The sequence below is a fragment of the Empidonax traillii genome, unplaced genomic scaffold (genome assembly GCF_003031625.1).
Source record: "Empidonax traillii isolate 1590-97213 ecotype Southwest subspecies unplaced genomic scaffold, ASM303162v1 scaffold282:size975252, whole genome shotgun sequence".
Taxonomy (NCBI): Eukaryota; Metazoa; Chordata; class Aves; order Passeriformes; family Tyrannidae; genus Empidonax; species Empidonax traillii.
Window position 1 is genome coordinate 625,794 of NW_020955475.1, and position 18,002 is coordinate 643,795.

An 18,002-nucleotide genomic window follows, 5' to 3' on the forward strand; every position below is an offset into this window, starting at 1 on the left:
AGAACCAGATAGTTTGATTATGTTATGATTTATAAATTGCTACAGCTCTTCAAATTTTTATTTTTTTTTTTTCACATTAGATTGTCCTTCATCTTCTGATGAGAGGACAGAATTTTTTTTTTTTTTTTTGCGTTTTAAGAGCCTGTCAACCAAGCTTATATTGTCAGAAAAGTTATTTTTAGGATTTTGTGTGATTCTGTTGTATTCCCCTTTGCCCTTAAAGACTGCTTGAGTCTCTGCTTTACCCTGACAGTTTGTGTCATTGTCTAGACATTTCAGCGATGTCCCTTGCTTAACCCAATGTGCAAAATATCTCTTAACTATGTGAACCTTGGGTAAGAGAGCACAAGGGTAAAATCAGCTGTCATAAAAGTACAATCAATACAAGGTATTCATCAAGTTGGATGTGATAACAGTAGTAGCTAAGGAATGTAACCTGTGAAGAAGATGAGAGAAGGGCAGGTGAATCACATTTGTCTTGCTATCAGCTAAAGTGAAGTTGACAGCTGCTAGATTTAAAGAACTGCAAGCTATCCAGAAGATAAAGCATTCATAGGTCTAAAACAAATAATTTAAAATCTGTTTACTGCTACACGCATCTTTTAAAAGAGGAAGTTTATTTCAAAGCAAAGCCTGTGCATGTTAGTAACACTGCAATGAATTTTATTTTCTGTAAATAGTCCTTCTATGGGCAAGCTGCTGGTCATATTTCTTAAATAAAGTTTTCGTAATTTTGTTTTCTGTTATTAAAAAGTATTATAAAAATTTTTTTCTAATTTAAAAAAAATCTCTTTTCCTGTAGAGTCTGGCCAAGTTAACAGATGGATTCAGGAATAGCTGTTGTATTACAGATTCTCTGCAGGATCTGCAGCACAATTCTAGTTCGCTCAGTGACTCCTGTTTACCTCAACAACACTGTGATGCTTGTTCTCAGACTGACATCACTGGAGAGGTATGTATGTGTTCCTGTGTGAAACATTTGCTGTAGAAAATTAGCTGGTTTTGAACTATAGTGGTACATTGTTATTTCCTGTTTTAATTGAAGAGGTGGTGGCTGGAGCAGAACGAAAAATACAAAGCAACATTGGTGGTGAGGAAGTTGCATTTGCTTATTGGTTCCAGAATGTTTGAGCTGTGGGCTTGGTGGTTCTGCTGCTTGAGCATGGCGCAGGGATGTAGGGGCATGTTCACAGGTCAGTGACAGGTAAGATCAGCTCCTGGACTCAGCCAGCCCAGCAGAGCACGTCCCACATTACCACTATGGTATAATAGTATTTGTTTCTGTGGATGACTGACACCAAAGTAAGAAGACAACGTGTTTGTAGTTTGTTAGTACTGCAGTCTCGATGTTATCCACATTTGGTTGGAAATCATCTCAATTATTGGCTCTTATCATCCCGTTTATCCTCTGTTGTCTTTGTTGACTTTGATGTCTTTGATGACTTGTTTAGTTGGATGTCTCCAGAGGGTCCCTACAAAGGAGATCTTGTGTTTTTAAGAAGATAGACTTCTCAAGAATCCAAGAAAACTTAGCTACTGCTAGACTGTCTTTGAGTGTTAGGTAGATGGTGTCTCATTTTTCAGACGAGTGGTGAATGGGATTATTGAAATCTGAAAGGAATTGCCAAAAGGAACATAGCAGCCTTTTCCCATTCACAGCACACATTAAACGCTGTCCAAGACAAGAATAGTCTGAAAATTGTGTATATCAGATATAGGCTTTTTGTAAAGGAAAATAAAATTACATATTTATGTTAATTTCCCCCTGAATTATTGGTAGTAAAATGTGAGTAGAAAAGAGGTGGATTTTTTACCCATGTTATGATGAAGAGAACAAAACCAGCAGCTGCATGAGAGCTCCAGAGATGTAGCAATGCACTTGCATAGGGACTTAGGTTTTAACTTTTAGACCATACACAAACTTCTGAGGAGGGAACTACTAATGCCTTAAGAATGAAATTGCTGTAGAAACAGAACTGTATACAGTAGGAGTTGTAACATAAATGCTCATTCTACAACTGCTTCAATGATCAGGTGATTTTTTTGTACTAATGTTTGAAATATACTAATGCTGTAAGTGTTGGGTAACACATCACAATACAGGGAATGTAATCTGAATTGCTTCTAATTAAGCTATCCATAAAATAGTTGTATCAAGTAGTAAAATATTTCACTTTTTGTGTTTTAGACTTGGATAAATTTGAAAAGCTTTGACCATTCGTCAGTGATTCAATTTGCTAACTCTTGATTTCCAGGATCATAATTTATTGAAAGGGCTCTTTTATTTTCTGTACTTTTAGCCATAAATTAGTTTTGTATTTCTAAAGCATAAAATTGATTTTTATTATGTTACAAGTTAAAGCATGGAGGTTTTTTTGGTGAGTCCAGTAAGTGAGACTAATTTATCCCTTTATGGTGAGTGTTTTTAAATTTTTATTTGTTCCTCTCTTTTTTCCCCCCTCACCTTGCTTTTCAACTGTACAAGTTTGGGTTTGATGACAAAACAAGACTTGTAGACAAAGTAAGACTGAACTGGCAATATGAAGAGGCCAAGAAAAGGTAATTAAAGATAACTTTATTGGGTTTTACATTTACTCTTGTGATTAAGATTTTCAAAGTAGAGCTGGAACCAGCTTTCCTGCTGAAACATCTTTGGAAAGACTAATTTGCTCACCACTGAGTAATTCACAGATAATAAAATTTTAAATAAAGATAAGACTTTATTGTAAGGTTATTGTATTTGTTTGCAGAGATAAAGCTAAATGTCAGCCCTGTTCTACACTTGTATAAACACAAAACTGTAGTAGTTCAGTTAAACTGTTCTATGTTCTTTCACTCTCCTTCTCAAACCTCAGTATAAACAGTCTTTAAATTGACAGTTACCAGCCTTGTCTGTCAGTATATCCAAAGCTTTGCATACTTGTGTTCTAAGTTCAGTGTACTGAAGTAATGAACCCAGTGTGAAGAAAGAATGCAGAATCTCACGTGAGACAAGTGAAGATGTTCAGAGCTGAACAAAAGGGTATATAAAAATAAATGTTGAGATTAAAAAAAAATTATAAAAGTGAAAAAGAAGTATTAATTGAAGTAGATTATTAATCACTAAGTCATTCAATCTAGTTGCTTATCATAAGGATTTCTCTTGTGGAGTCAGTCTCGCAGTGTTTTTTCATGAGTTTGTAGAGGTAGTCTTTTCTTATTTAGTGCTGTTTTAAAAGTACTATCTACTAGTATAGTTTAATGGAACCTCGTTGAACTTCATTGGTTTCGAACTATTTGCCACATATTCAGGACAAAAATGTGGGTATAGTTGATGTCTCGACCATAGTATTTAATGCACTTATGATTATTTTAATTTGTGCTGATAGAACATTCTGTTATTGATACTGACTGACACTTAAAAGATTCTGTATAGACAACTTTACCTTAGTTTTAAATTTTTATCAAGTTAGAATTTTTTTTTCTTTTCAGTGTTGTCTATTTTTCAAGTTTTTTTGCATCTCTCAGAACAAGGGTTAAAAAAACTTTAGTGCTTCTACCTCTTTTTTTCCAAATCATTGGTGACTTTTTCTTTGGAGGAATGTGTAATGCTGTCATGTGTCTTGGCAGGAATTGGAAGCTTTATAGGCAGTTCACCATTTCGTTGTTCTTGGAAAATTTATCCAGATTTGAACGCAATACAGGCTTCAAAAAATTCAATTGGTGCAAGCGTGTTAGATAAACATAGCTAAATCTTCAGGATTTGTAACTTGAATGAAAGTCTGCATTGTAAATACTGCATGTGAATACTGGTGACGATTACCTAACAAAGGTTAAATAATTGGGGATAAAAAGAACAAAACATAAACGTGTCAGTGTCCTATTTGGTCATAGGCTTAACACTTAGCACTTGCTAGTCCAGTGGTAGTTTAGGGACTCATGACAATTGCTGAAAGAAGAATGATAGAGTTTAGTTTTACACTGTTTAGTTTAGCAGAGCCACTGATGCTGTGAAGATTGTATTACAGTGTTTTTAGTTCACTTTTCTGACATGTCTTTTTGTTGTGTTTTTCAAACCAAATTCTATTTTCTGTGTTATTGCAGGGAAAAGATGGAGTGGTGATTTTTTGGGGGGGGGGGGGGGAGGGGTGCTGGTGTTTTTTGGGTTAATATTTTTTTTTTGTAGCAAAGCATTTCTCAGCTGGAAATGCCGAACATTTGTTTCTGCATGGAATGCAGTATTTCTGAACATCAGAAGTGAGCTGGGGTTTGATCTTAATTAAGTGTAGAAAATCTGGGTAACTAACCTTCCAACTAGAGGATGGTAATTGCATTTGCTGTCCCGGGATAGTAGCTCTGACAGTCGTCTGTTATTTAGCAAAAGCATGTTAGTTGCTTTAAAATAGTAGCCTTATTCTGCCCAGTGTGTTGTACGGAAGTAATCAGCTTTCAGCTTTTGAGTGGAACTGCACAAAGCTCATTGCCCCTACCAGTTATCTCTGTGGTTGCATTCTTCATTTATCATGCATTCCTTCCCCTTAGCTTACTGGCATTTCTGTAGAGCTTTTGTCTCTACTAAATATCTTTGTGTTCGTTCTCCCTTGGCTGGTGAAATATCTACTGTTACTGCGCAGTGTGGGTGACGGAATGTGCTGTGATGGATTAAAATCTACAGAGTAGAAAACTAAAATGCTACAGTATGTCACAACAGCAAGGCAGTATTTATGACTACTTTCTTGTCAAGTAGGGTGTGGAAACGTATAGCAAATAAGTACAGTAGACAAACTTTTGATGGGAGACTTTTAAAATGCACTGTTGGAGAAAAACTTTTGCCTTAAAGGAAAGTAGGCAAAAAGCCCCGCAAACGGAGGGACAATGTTGTGTTTTAGTCACTCTTGTGAATCCATCCAGATGAAAGCAGAATATATGCCATATGTACTAAGAAGTCTAAAAATAAAAATACGTTCTCTGTATATGGAGTCTATGCAAGGAAAGGCACTGTTGGGATTTATGAATGAAGAATCTTGAGAAATTCAGGAGATGAGACCCAGTGATAGCAGAAACGTTGGCTTGTGCTCGTGAAATATCTCTTTCCTCATCAAAGATCATTTCATTTTAATTCCTTCTTCAAAAATCTCTCCAACTACTGAGTGGTTTGGCCTTTGAATAAATTAAGACATTCACATAGCTTCCCCCTTCCCCCACTCCACTTTCCCACTGGAAGGAAGTTGGATGATTTGCAATTTAATTTTTCCCATGGGTATTTCAGATGTTTTGTGCTGTGGGTTCTGACATCTCTAACACACTGGCGAAGAGATCCTCTCCCCTGTTTTCTGGTCCAGGCTCTGGAAGGAGGTGTACAAGTTCTACTTTTTAACTCACCAATCATGCTGAAGAGAGGCTCAATTGCTTCTGCTCTGTACTATTCTCTGCCCTGCTCTCCCCCCGCCCCATTATTTCTAAATAAACTATACCTTATTTCCATGAAATTTCTTCTCTCAGATCTGTCAGTGTGGCCCTCCAGAGAAGCAGGAGGGAGGGAGGACAGTCTTTTTGAACAGACAGCCCCAAGCTGCCTGGGTAAATACTGTTTTTAGTTTCAGTTGCTATTTCAGGGAGACCACCTCTCATGAAAGCATTTACACACTGGAAAGTGTACCCCTCGAGCACTTTTCTGAATAGACTGTTTCATAGAAAGAGAAATCAAAACCAAATTGTTTTTCTTTGATAACTTTTAAGTTGTGCAGTTGAGTATAATGACTACATGAAGTACATTAGCAAATGATCATGAAATGTCATTGCTGCAGTGCCACATGTCCTTGAATTGTATTAATTGGTAGATGAAAAATGATCCCTCCAATAAGAAGCACCACAAATTTTAACTGTGATTTTTTTTATTTTATTTTTTTTTTAATAGTCTAGTCTGGTGGTAGCTGACTTTAATGAACTAATACATCCAGGCATCTTCAACCAGCTTATCTAATTTGGGTGAAAAAGCAGTAATTTATTTGTATCTTCTGTAAATATGAATTCAAAGGTCTTACTTTTTATTTCATTTCATAGAGCTTACACTGGATGTCAAGAGATTTATTTTAGCCTTTTAAAAGCCTTTTCATCAGCTATGCTTAATATTTCTCCATTCTCTTTAAGAATATTTCTTCTTTCTGTTCAGTATAGTTTGTTGCAAACTTGTTGTTTCTTTTTTAAAACGTAAAATTCCAGCTGGGCTTTTACAAGCACTAGCACAATCAGAAGTGTGTCAGTGCAGTTTGAACTTGTACTGACAAAATATATGTTGGTTGGATATTGGTAGCAACATTCCAGTACTTATACAATAGCACAGTCAAGTATTTTCCTGTTAAACTTCATCTTGTGTAGGCGGGTTTTCAAGGCAACTAGCCTAATATCTAGTGAAATTCAGTGAATTTGTATGCTTTATTCTACTAAACTAATCTGGAAATCTGATTTAAGGATGAAGTAATTTGTTTGATATCATAAATACATGACCCAGCCAAACCTAAATCTCCCAGTGTAAATTTTTAAACATAAAACATTTTCTTTGGGTTATAAAGGGAGCTGAGACATGCTTTTGAACTGTCTTTAAAGTTTTCATCATACTGCCTCACCTGTGAATTGGAGAAGAATACTGATTCCTCTCCACTGGTTTTTAGGAGGCTTTTGCAATTTTCCTGAAGTTCACTACCAAGTTTTATCTGCAAAATGCTAGTGGACTCTAAAGTTGTCATGAGTTTCTTAAGCCAGTTTAAGAGCTCGTTGTTATTGAATGGATCAGGCTGCCAGAAAACCTGGATATTCTACAGAGTGTACTCGTGTTGTCCGCCAAAGCCACAGTGGCACATAGTTGCTGGGACAGCCAAAGTAGACACGGTGGAGAAATTTTGTGAGCATTTGGCTGAGTTCCCCGGCTTCTTGTTCTTTCCATGTCTTTTTTCCCCTTTCCTTAGCCTTCCCCTCTTTGGATATAAATCATAATCCATGCTGAAGTGGGTCAGTAGATGCCAGAAATTACCAAGTTCTTACAATCTTCATTATGTGTCTTCAGTCCCACAGCCACCTCCTCTGGGTGTTGTACGTGGGAGAAGTTCCCTGTTACCTGAAGTGTCAGAGAACTGGATCCAATTATAAGCCTAAGGAAAAGAGTAAGCAGGGCTGATTTATGTGATCATAGCCACCATTCTCCTTCAAATTATAACTGTGGAATTTTTTCATTATTTTATCCCCGCCGGTCTTCCCATTCCACAGGTAACAAAGGCCTCAGCTCTAGAGTGGTCTGGTATGTCACCCAAAAGTCTAGGCATTTAAATGTAAGGGGATATTTTTTGTTTGCTTGGTTGATTCTTTTTCTCCTTGAAAAATTCACGCAAAGTAAGTTTGAAGACCTTGTTTAGGCTAGAAAGACCAGAGCTTGTAGGTTAGGAAGTGACAACTGTAGGATACCCATAATTTGTCCCTTTTATGAGCATGAGTTAGTATCTTTGAATTGATTCAGGGCATTTCCCTCCACAAGACACTTATCTTATTCAAAATCTGAGTAATAGTCTAATATGGGGTTAATTGTACTTGTAAATCACTAATCTCACAAAAAGTGATTTTTACTCACTTCTCGTATTTAATAAATATACTGAAGCTCTTGAACTCAGCAGTATAATTTAGTTAGTGCTGGGTTCAGATAGCAACCTTGAATGTGAGGTTCTAGAAACTAATAAAATCTTTAAGGTTCCCCAGATATTTTCAATGGCAGAAGGGGTTGCCTCTTTTATCTGGGGGGAGCTCTATAGATCTGTAATGATTCAGACATGCTATTAAATTTAATTAAATTCTGGAAATGCTTTTCTGCCCCCATGATGTAGTTTGTGTTGTAAACTACTGACTGTACAGATCTCCACCCTCATGCTGTGTCTACATTGTCTCTGGCGAGGCATTATTCTAGCTACCTTGTATGGCCTTTTCAGGGCAAGTGTGCTGTTTCAAAGCAGTGTTTGCTTAAGATCATCAAGTTAAACCTTTGTCATCCCGTCTGTGCCCCTCCTGCTTTTCTGCTTAACCAGGAGCTGTTATGTTCATCTCTATTGAAAATTTTTAAATACTGAAATAAGCAGCAAGTTGGTCTGCCTACCTAGGAAACCAGTCATTTGATACCACCTACTCCAGTGTGGAATGCTAGCTCCTCAGCACTTGTTATGCAAGGATGGGAATGGGCAAAATGCCTGGAATGTTGATGGCTCAAAATTAACTGTTTTTTCCCCAGGAATATGTTAAATTGCTGTATCAGTAGGGACCTCGGTATCTGGCATTAGGCCAGATAAAAGCATTCTTTTACAGTGACTGTACTTAAAAAGTAGGATCCTAAAAAATACTCAGTAGGAAGGAAAACGTGTTTGAGAAAGAGGCTTCATAATAGATCCTAAATATTTTTTTTCACTTTAAATTGCCATCTATGTCAAGTCGTTAATTTATTTAAGTGGATGTTTAATGTAGGTTAATATATGCACTAAGTTTGAAAATGAAAATGAGCCACTCTCATGTAACGCCAGTGGTGAGAATGGCTGGGCATAAAATCTGGCCTAAACTAGCACAGTGAAATTTATGCTTTTTATGCATTTGTTGTGATTGGGAAGAAAAGCCTGTGTTGAAGAAGACAGACTGTAATTATGAAACATGCATAAGAGGATATTTTATTAAGGTTTAGTGGAACTGAACATGACTCCTCAGATATTTTTCCTTAGTTTTGAGTGAGACCATAAAAGCCTTAAGGATGTTTTCTAGCCAAGGAGATAAACTCTTCAAAGTTCACCATTAGTAGCTTTTTGGAACAACTTACCATACAGAGGGAGTCCTCAGTGGAAAGCAAGCAACAGAATTGCCTCAAAACTTCAGTTCATTTGCAGGAAATACAGGTTTACAGAAAACTGGCTTATTGGTGCTTCAAGATTCCTGCATTATGTAATGTTTTGTGACTGCTTTTTCTTTGTTTAAAGGGAGAACTCTAGAAACAAGAAGAGCTAACTGAAATGCTAAGAGTGTCAAGGGAATCAAAGTAAATACCTAATCAGATTTTGGAACTCTTCAGTGATACAAACCCTTGTCCACAGCAGTACTTTTTCCCCTTTAATAGCAGTATAATTAAGTTATTGTATGACAACTTCCTACTTTCAAAGCATCACCATAACAGAAATTGAGGGGAAAAAGCAATCTTTAGGCTGGAATGTCATACACAAAGGGAGTTACGTGCTCTCAGCAAGCTCGAGCCTAAATTAAAACCTCTTGTATTCAGTGAGGGTGGTGTTTTACTCTACAGATGAGTGGCTTCACTGGTTCAGTAGCGCTGAAAGGGGGAATTCCCCCTTCCCCTCTTCCCTGATCATACTACTCTCTTCCTTGTTGCCTTCATTTGTGTTTGTTTGTCCCTGTGTTCAGCTTCTTAACCAGCTCACCCTGCAATGTAAAAATAGCTAGCAAAACAATTGTGTTAAAATGGAGAGGGTCAGTCCTTCAGCTGTCTTGTAAAACAATGCAGAGACCTCACCAGATGAATCTCACGTTCTTTTGTCCACAAGCTGTGTAAAAGCTTATGAACACGGTCACTCAAATACTCAGGGCTCATCTGATTCATACTTGCTTGCCAAGCTGTGATAACTCAATTGTACCTGAATTCTGTGATTCTGATGAAAGGACCTGGAGTCTCCATTATTCCATTTGGCACTGAACACTTGAAAATCAAGCTGTATATGCCTTCAGGAGTGTTTACTGAATCTTTAACAGCATAACGGCCCGGGGAGGGGTGGGTTCCTGACTCTGCTTGTTCTTTCTGGCCCTGACATTTGGTCAATGGGGTGAGGTGTTCTTCAGGAAACTGCATCTGGAATTCATGCACAATAGCTGAAGCATGAAATATGTAGACTGTATGTATTGATTCACAATGGTGCTTTCACTGGCTATTGGCAGGAAGTTGGTTATTAATGCAAGGAGAAGGAAATGGTATTGAAGGGCTTGATAAAATATTCTGCTTTAGACTAAGATGTAACATAAAACACAATTTCTTTACTTGCTGTAAATGAAATCTAAGGGGGGGAATCACAGTAAAATTCATATTCCTACATGAATGCAGTCATTGCAAAATGACTTATATTGATACTTTATTTCCCTTCCCCAGGTAATAAGATGGCCAGATACTTTCCAGATGTCAGTATGAAATAAACATTTCATGAGCTTTTATTTTCAGAAGGGAGAAACCTTGCCTTTGTCAGGTTTATGCCTTTCCTTTTATTGTGAATCACATTTTAGCACACTGTGGATCTTCTGCTGGCATGTTACGTGCTTTTACCTTGCTTTGTTTATTATTAATGTTATTTTCTTACCAGGTAGTTTCGGAAAAAGATTGCTTAAACTAACCAAAAAGAATGAACCATATCCCACTTTTATGGCTGGCTTAAATGTGCCTGTATTTATTTAGCTAGTTAGCTGAAGGGTAATCTTTTACGGTGCACTGAACTTTTTTTGAAAGCTACTATTTCAAAGTGAAGATGAAACTTAGATGTAAAGTGCATAAATGTTGTACAGTTCTTGAGTTTCAAATGTCCAAAGATCAGAAAGCCTGATTTTATCTTATTTGCTTTTAATTTTAACTGTAACATTCTGAAGTGTCTAAATTGTCATCGTAAGATAAACAAAAATATGTATTAATAAGTGTTCTCCCTCTTATGCTTATATACCTTTCAGTTCTGCCAAAAGAAACATGTCTAGCTTTACCCTTCTTTGTAATATTGATAGGAGTTTTAAATTTGTTTTTAAAAGAACGTTTTCTTAAACTGTCAATTGTGGAAGTAATCTTACAATTGTTGTGTCATGTAATAGTTCAGCATCTTGAGATAGAGGAAATTACTTTTGACTATAAAGAATACTACAGGAAGAACATTTTATTATCTTAGTTGCTTGATTTTATGATAGGTCTGTATAGAGCCATCTGTATTTTGTAACCATTAAATCTTTTTTCCACACCTATATTTCTATTTTATTAACAGCATATTTATTCCTAAAGTTTTGTTGTCAGTTAGGACAGCCTAATATTTTCAGCCCCTCGAACCAATCCTCTACTAGGTGAGACATGAATGTCTGGACCTGTTACCATTTTAAGCATCTCACCTTCAGCCCCTTCAACTTCTTACTGCACTTTTGAAATCCCAGTTTGAGATCTGATCATAGAAGAAGGAGGAATGAAAGGAGCTTCAATTTCATTAGCTCTACAGTCAGCAAACTTCAGCTGTAAAATATTAATCGATTTATTACAAAATGAGAAAACTCTGAAGTCAGATAACATCCATGTGATAGATAAATGCGCTGTAGTTCTTATACAACTACAGACTTAGGAACACTTGCAGTTATTTTAAAAATGCACAAAACAACAAAAAAAACCAAACCCAAACCAAGCAAACAAAACTCCCAAAAAATGCACCCCAAAACCCGGAAACAAATAATCCTTCCAAACTCATCTAGATTTTCTTGTTTTTAAATTTAGAAGAAAAAAGACACAGGAGTCAACAGGCTTCACATTTTGATAATTTTCTTCTTACTTGTCTTTGTCTCCTCTTCATTTTGAAATATATTTATTCTCTTTTAAAGAGTTTCAAATATACAACAGCAGCTGGCTTTGCTAGATAATGAATCTTGGCCAGGAATGGCTGAAGCGGACAGGGACCGTCTTCAGCTCATCAAAGAGAAGGAGGCTCTTCTTCAGGAGCTGCAGCTCATCAGTCAGCAGAGGCGATCCCCAGAAGACATTGCACGATTGGAGGATGAAAAAAGACGCTTGGAAGATGAAATTCAGCGGGCTCGAGCAACGTCTGCTCATGGGGCTACTGAAAGGTTTGGGAACTTAAATAATTTTCTTATCTATTGTAAGATCCATATTGGTAGTTTCAAAAGGAAGAGCAGGGAATTTCATTAGGTTTAGGGAGAAAAAAATAGTTACTAGAATAGTTAGGTTTCAGAAGAGTTTGCTCCTGACTGATACTCTTTAATTCTGTCTTGAAGTGGAGTTGCAGTGAGGTTGACTAGTTAGTTTTCTTTTCATTTGTCTAAAGAGTCTGAACAGGAAGACAAGATCAGAGTAGAGTCCTAAAAGATGCTTGGAAAAAGTGATACTGTCTTCTAATAGAGACCTGAATAACAGTTCTTCTATAGTGAAAGATTTTTTCTGTTATTTGCTGTGGGGTAATATTCATCTCTAAAAGCAACAGAACAAAGATCCTTTGCTATGTGTAGTTTCTGCCTTATAACAGGAGGGTTAAATGATGACCTTTTTGCTGCCTTTTATGTACAGCATTTCCTTTTCATTTGCAATCTTAGCAGTGAGAGCACATCCCAACTCAGACATTCAGAGAACACAGTAAACAAAGTCATTCTTGAAAACTTAAATATCAAGTTATATGTAAAATCAACAACACAAAAAACATCTTAATGGAAACACTGTGTTTATTTCGAAGTTGCCCAGTTTTTCCTGTAGCCAAAGAAATGGACAAAACCTCTTAATCTCTTTTTACTGTAGACTGTTTCTAGTGAAAGCGAGAAACTACTTGTTCTTACTTCTCTTAAACAGTGGTGAAACCTCATGTTTGACACTTCAGGAAAACCTACGTGAACCAGGTTTAATGTGATCTGTGTAAAGGTTAATATTTACACAATTAAGACACTTTAAAAATATTTGAAAGTGCCTTCCATATACAGATTCTGACAACTTCAGTTCCTTTGAACAGGCTTACTTCAGATAGTAAATTCAGGCAATAAATAGAAAATTCACAGCCAGCCTACAGGTCAGTGTAATATATTTTGCAGTTTTTGCTGTTTCATTACATTGGCTTTTCAGCTTAAACTGACAGAAAAGGGAGTTCATTTTACACTGCAGTGCAGTAAGTTTTATTTGTTGGTTTTGGGCTCTCATGTTAGGTAGTTCATACTATGTTGGCAAGAAGACCAAGCTATTTTTCCATGTAGTTCATGCTGTGGAAACCAGCGTTCCAATGTGCTACTTGATGTTTCAAATGCTAGCAAAAAGTTGAGTAGAAGTTAGAAAAATATTGACGGACACTCTATTTTTGTATAACAAACTGGAGGAAAGCTTAACTATTAGTAGCCCTAATTGATTTGTTTTGTTTGTTTTAGAAATAACCAAAAACCTTCCTAGTTTTGCTTTTCTGTTACTGCTTTCTTCTAATAGTGAAATGCAGAGAATTTTCTTTTTTAAATAATTATCAGTTCTGTTCTGTTACCGAGTATTTAGGGCACTGAGTTATGGACAGATGAAAACAAACTGAAAATCAGTATGACAGAGGTGAGGGGTGGGTATTTTTTTTGTTGTAGTGTTGATTTTTCTAAAATTGACTGACAGCCTTAGTTGGAGGCATTTCTTGCCCGTTAGCACAGGTACCTACCTTGCAGCATTGATCATTGTGGAGTGTCGGTTCCCAAGTTTGTTTTTTGAAGTAGGTAATGTGAATATCCCTGCTTCTTCCCCCTGCAAGCTTTCGAGTCATTTAAGTTTCTTGTGTCCATTTGTCTTTTTCTTTTGGTTCCTGCATGCAGTGCCTGTGTCGTGTAAGTTTGTGTAGCTGAGCTGCAGCCTTCCTTGGGCCACTGGGCCACCCTGGTCTGGGTTGACAGCAGCAGTTGAAAAGCCTCAGCACTGCACTGTGCGGGTGCGCAGCCCCTGCCCTGTGGTTGCGATGGAGGGAGCCTTCCCAGAGGGCTGTGGAGGTGCTGGAGTGGAGCGCTACAGCCCCTTGCCAGCACAGGAACTGATGAAGTTGGGGGCCAAAGAGGCTGAGAGATTTATGTTTCTAGTGCTAACAAAGACATGCTTTTTTTCATATCTTAACCATCCAAAGTTTATTGAAACTAATGCGGCTCTTTTCTCCAGGAGAACTCCTTTTTTATTGGTTTTCTTTTCCCCCAATTTTTTTTTTAATCCTGCACTTTAACATGTTGAGTTCAACTTGTCTTCAGCTGTCTTTGCAGCTGAAGAAGGTCTGAGACACTCAGAAAAGTTGATCTGCTTTGTCCAAACTGTCTGTCAGAATCCAAATTTCTAGCCAATTTATGAATGCAAGGCTGGAGCAGTATCTTCCTGTACATGGAAATCTACAGCAGAAATCTAAAAATGGAAACCTAAAGCAGAATACTACTCTGATTTTAGCTTGAAGTTCAGTGGCTGGGCTTGGAAAAACAAAACACCAAGAATATAATTCTGGATCCATAAAAAGAATAAATCAGTAGATAAAATCTATTATTTGGAGATCTAATAATCTCAAAATGCAGAATTTAAAATACCCTATAGGTGTGTGAGATTGACAGCATTAAAGGTACACTCCATTTTTGTTGTGGGAGTAGTAGTGAGTAATTCAGCTCCTTGTTTTTAGAAAGGACAAAAAATAAGTTGCAGCGTGAGATTTTTGTCATAATATAGTGTTCAAAATGCTGTATCGCCTGCTTAAATATGATGATTTATAAATGCACCCGAAACACCTAGAATAAGAGCGTAAGTTTGACTTTTATGGTTATGCTTAACAAAAATTTTCTTTTTATCTTTGAAGTTTTATACTAATTTGCTTGGATAGTAGGGCTATTTGGAATATTTTTTTTCCTGAGAAAGTGGAAAGTCATAGTATTTTACTGGCATTGTAGAGTCTCATGTTTTTACCTAGGACTTCATATGATCTTGCTAATTGCTATGATGCATTTCAACTTAATTACTCTTACATTGTGCCTCAATCACTTTTCTTGTGTGGGAATTCTGCTGGAGCCTTGGTTCTTGTGTTCTTGCTGGAATTTACCATTGCTGCATATGAGTAGCATAAATTAAAACTTTTCATTTAATTTTTTTTTTTTTTACATTCCAAACTCAATGCAATGATATTTTTCCATAATTGGAAAGCTCGAACACTACTTTGATGAAGAAAATAGTCATATGTATCTGTTTAATTATAGGATACTGTTACAGGAAAAGAGAAATTGTTTGCTTATGCAACTAGAAGAAGCTACACGTTTAACTTCATATTTACACTCCCAATTAAAAAGGTAAGTTATGTAAAACCAACAAGTTTTGAAGTTTAACTGCAGCAGAGAAGAATATTAATAATGTATGAAGTTTGCTTTTTTATTCTCCTGTGTATATGTGCCAAGTAAATTAACTTTTTACTACATTTATACACTTTGGTCTATGGAATGTGATGATTTGGATGGAGTTTTAAAAATAGTTTTAGTGATGGCTGTTAGGGCTACATTATTAAGTGTATCTATGAATTTTTATTTTATCTGGGAATTTTATATGTTATCTCCTTTCCAGAAAATAAGTCATTAAAACCTGTTGTAATACTGTTACAGTTTTACTGATAGAAACATGGCATTCTTTTAAGTTCTGTGAGTTTTTAATATTCTGATACCTTCTCTAAAGGAGGTGCTTTTGATCCCTGGTGAGATGACAAAATTTTGCCATTTAAATATGAGAATGTGCTAAGACCCACACAGAAGCCCAGAATGTTTTGCATATTCACACTCAGCTGCCTCTTGAGATGCAACTCTTGGGGATTCCTCAGCTCAACACCACACCAACATCAAAAGCTCAGTTCCTGCTGTGTCTTGCTTCGTCTCTCCCTTAACTGTGAATAGTAAGAGGAACTGGAATGGGATTCATCCTAAACTCTTTTTTTATTTTGCACTGGAGAAACCTGAAAGAGTGAAGCTTACACAGCAGTTTGACTTTGCAAAGCCCTTTGCAGTTCTTCTCTGTGGATTGTTTATGACCAATCATTAATGTAAATTCAAGCTGGATCATGGAAATGTATCCTTCTTGGCTTTACGTTGAGTCTGCTGATCCAGAGCCTACTCTGGCCTCTTTTCTGCCAAATTACAGCTGCTTACATTTTGGAGGAAAGAGTAGACTTGTCCTGTTGGGCTGTTTGTCTTCAGGCACTTGGCCTTGATTTGGTTGTCACGTGTGCTATTTCAGTCTTGATTGTGCTTGAGACCAGGGCAAGAGACACAAACCTAGACATTAAAATGCCAAATCATCTCTCCGTGTCACCATACTGAATACATGTAAAATTGCTTGTGTAATCCGGATTGACGTTTTTATGTGTGCACTGGTGTTTTCTGATTATATTTGAAAGGGCCTTTTTTCTTTTCTCTTTCTTTGCCTGCTGTAGTCTGTCAGCTAGCACCCTCACCATGTCCTCTGGCAGCAGCAGGGGATCCCTGGCCTCCAGTCGAGGATCCTTGGCCTCCAGCAGAGGCTCCCTCAGCTCAGTCAGCTTTACGGACATCTATGGCCTTCCACAGTACGACAAGTCAGACAGCGTTACAGACTATGGCCAACACTTGCGCTTTGACATAATTCCCTTTGAGTCCCTCACAAAGGATGTGCCGTATGCTGATCCCATTGGACACTCGAATTTCAATAAGCAGCGGAGGTCTCTGGACACCCCGCAGTCCCTGGCGTCCCTGTCATCACGGTCCTCCTTGTCGTCATTGTCCCCTCCAAGCTCGCCTCTGGACACCCCGTTTCTCTCTGCGTCTCGAGACTCTCCGTTGGCTCAGATGTCTGAAGGTTTTGAGGAGATGGCAGGCATAGGAGCCCTGGAAATGCTCAGGGCTCAGACCACAGCATTGGGTGACGATGATGCACAAGGAACGAGCTCATCTCAGGCATCCACTTACCCTCTGGACAGTGAAGGGCTGAGAGAAATGGGACCACACCTGACGGCTGTCCAAACTGGTGGAGGTGAGTTTATGGACATTATTGTTTTATCACATTATCCTAGAAAATGTCACACAGACCTAAGCATACCAGCACAGGAGAGGTGGTTCCTCAGTTTTACTATTATTACCAAATACTGCTATAGACTAAAATACTGCTTATTTTACTACCATCAGTTAAAAATTACATGTTAGCTGTTTACTGTTAAAAAAAACTGACCAAAAAACAGAAAAAAACCCCAAGCCCAAACTTAAGATTTAGAGCAAAGAGGTACCTGAAAGAGTAGAGAAATGCCTGTGAAGAGACCTCAAAACAGTGGTGCATTGAGTGGAAGAAAGGGAAAGGAATATAGACTTTCTTTGGAGTGTAGTGTATCAAGGAATTGGAAAGAATCAGTAAGGTATTAGTAAGAAAAAGCATGGGTTAGTTATTTCTGAGGCCCTTAGTTGTGCCCATGTTGCCATTATTCTGATGATGTAAAGCAACACAAACGCAGGGGAGATAGGAAACCAACAACCACCCCTTACAAAAAAACCCAAACACAAAACATGAGGTGATTCTGCTGACAGTGCTTGCAGGCTGGCTGACTCCATGGTGAATTTGTACACACCCCAGATCAGGTTCTCTTGTCCAAGTCCTGTGAGAGGAGCAGAACCTACAGTGGCATGGCTGTCAGGAGTGCACCGTGTACTCATGAGTAGAGTGCTTCATCATCAGCAAACCAGCATCTTTTGTAGGGGTGTGTGAGAAGTATCTGCTTGGCTGGTTGTCTCCTGTGCTCTGTGATGGCAGAGGAGTGATGTGTGCAGTTACCACAACACACATATTATGGAGTTTTCCTTCTTGACTGTGAAGTTCATGGACTTGCTTTAGCTTGCATTGGCAGAAGCTTCTGAGGCACTGCAGTTGAGAAACATAAATTAGAGAGATCAAAAGAGGAAACAGAAAACATTTTAAAAAATGAAACAAAATTAAAAACCTGAACATACAGGCACATGACATTATTTTCCTGTTTTAACCAATAAAATGAAGAAATGCTGTTAATACGATAACATTTTTGTGTTGACTTGCTTGTTTTTCTAATAAAATCAGACCAGTAGAGAAATGCTTTAAGAGTTTATTTTTAATATTAAAGATTGTGATTCCCGTCTCATTTCTATATCCCAAATTCTGTGTTAGCAGTTGTGTGAAATATTGTATTTGGGACTCAGGACATCAGGAATAATGTGAAATATAATCAGAGAATGTATCATCT

At 37.5% G+C, this 18,002-nt stretch overlaps 1 protein-coding gene across 4 annotated transcripts in view; it reads left to right on the forward strand.

Annotated features, from left to right (window-relative positions):
* The window catches only part of WWC3 (WWC family member 3), a 94,321-nt gene that overhangs the window by 56,158 nt on the left and 20,161 nt on the right, over window positions 1-18,002 (forward strand). For all 4 annotated transcript variants that reach the window (XM_027890257.1, XM_027890259.1, XM_027890255.1 and 1 more), the window contains 5 exons: window positions 803-952; window positions 2,486-2,559; window positions 11,620-11,862; window positions 14,980-15,069; window positions 16,197-16,771. In XM_027890257.1, the coding sequence (XP_027746058.1) occupies window positions 803-952; window positions 2,486-2,559; window positions 11,620-11,862; window positions 14,980-15,069; window positions 16,197-16,771 (1,132 nt within the window). The remainder of the gene's footprint in view (window positions 1-802; window positions 953-2,485; window positions 2,560-11,619; window positions 11,863-14,979; window positions 15,070-16,196; window positions 16,772-18,002) is intronic.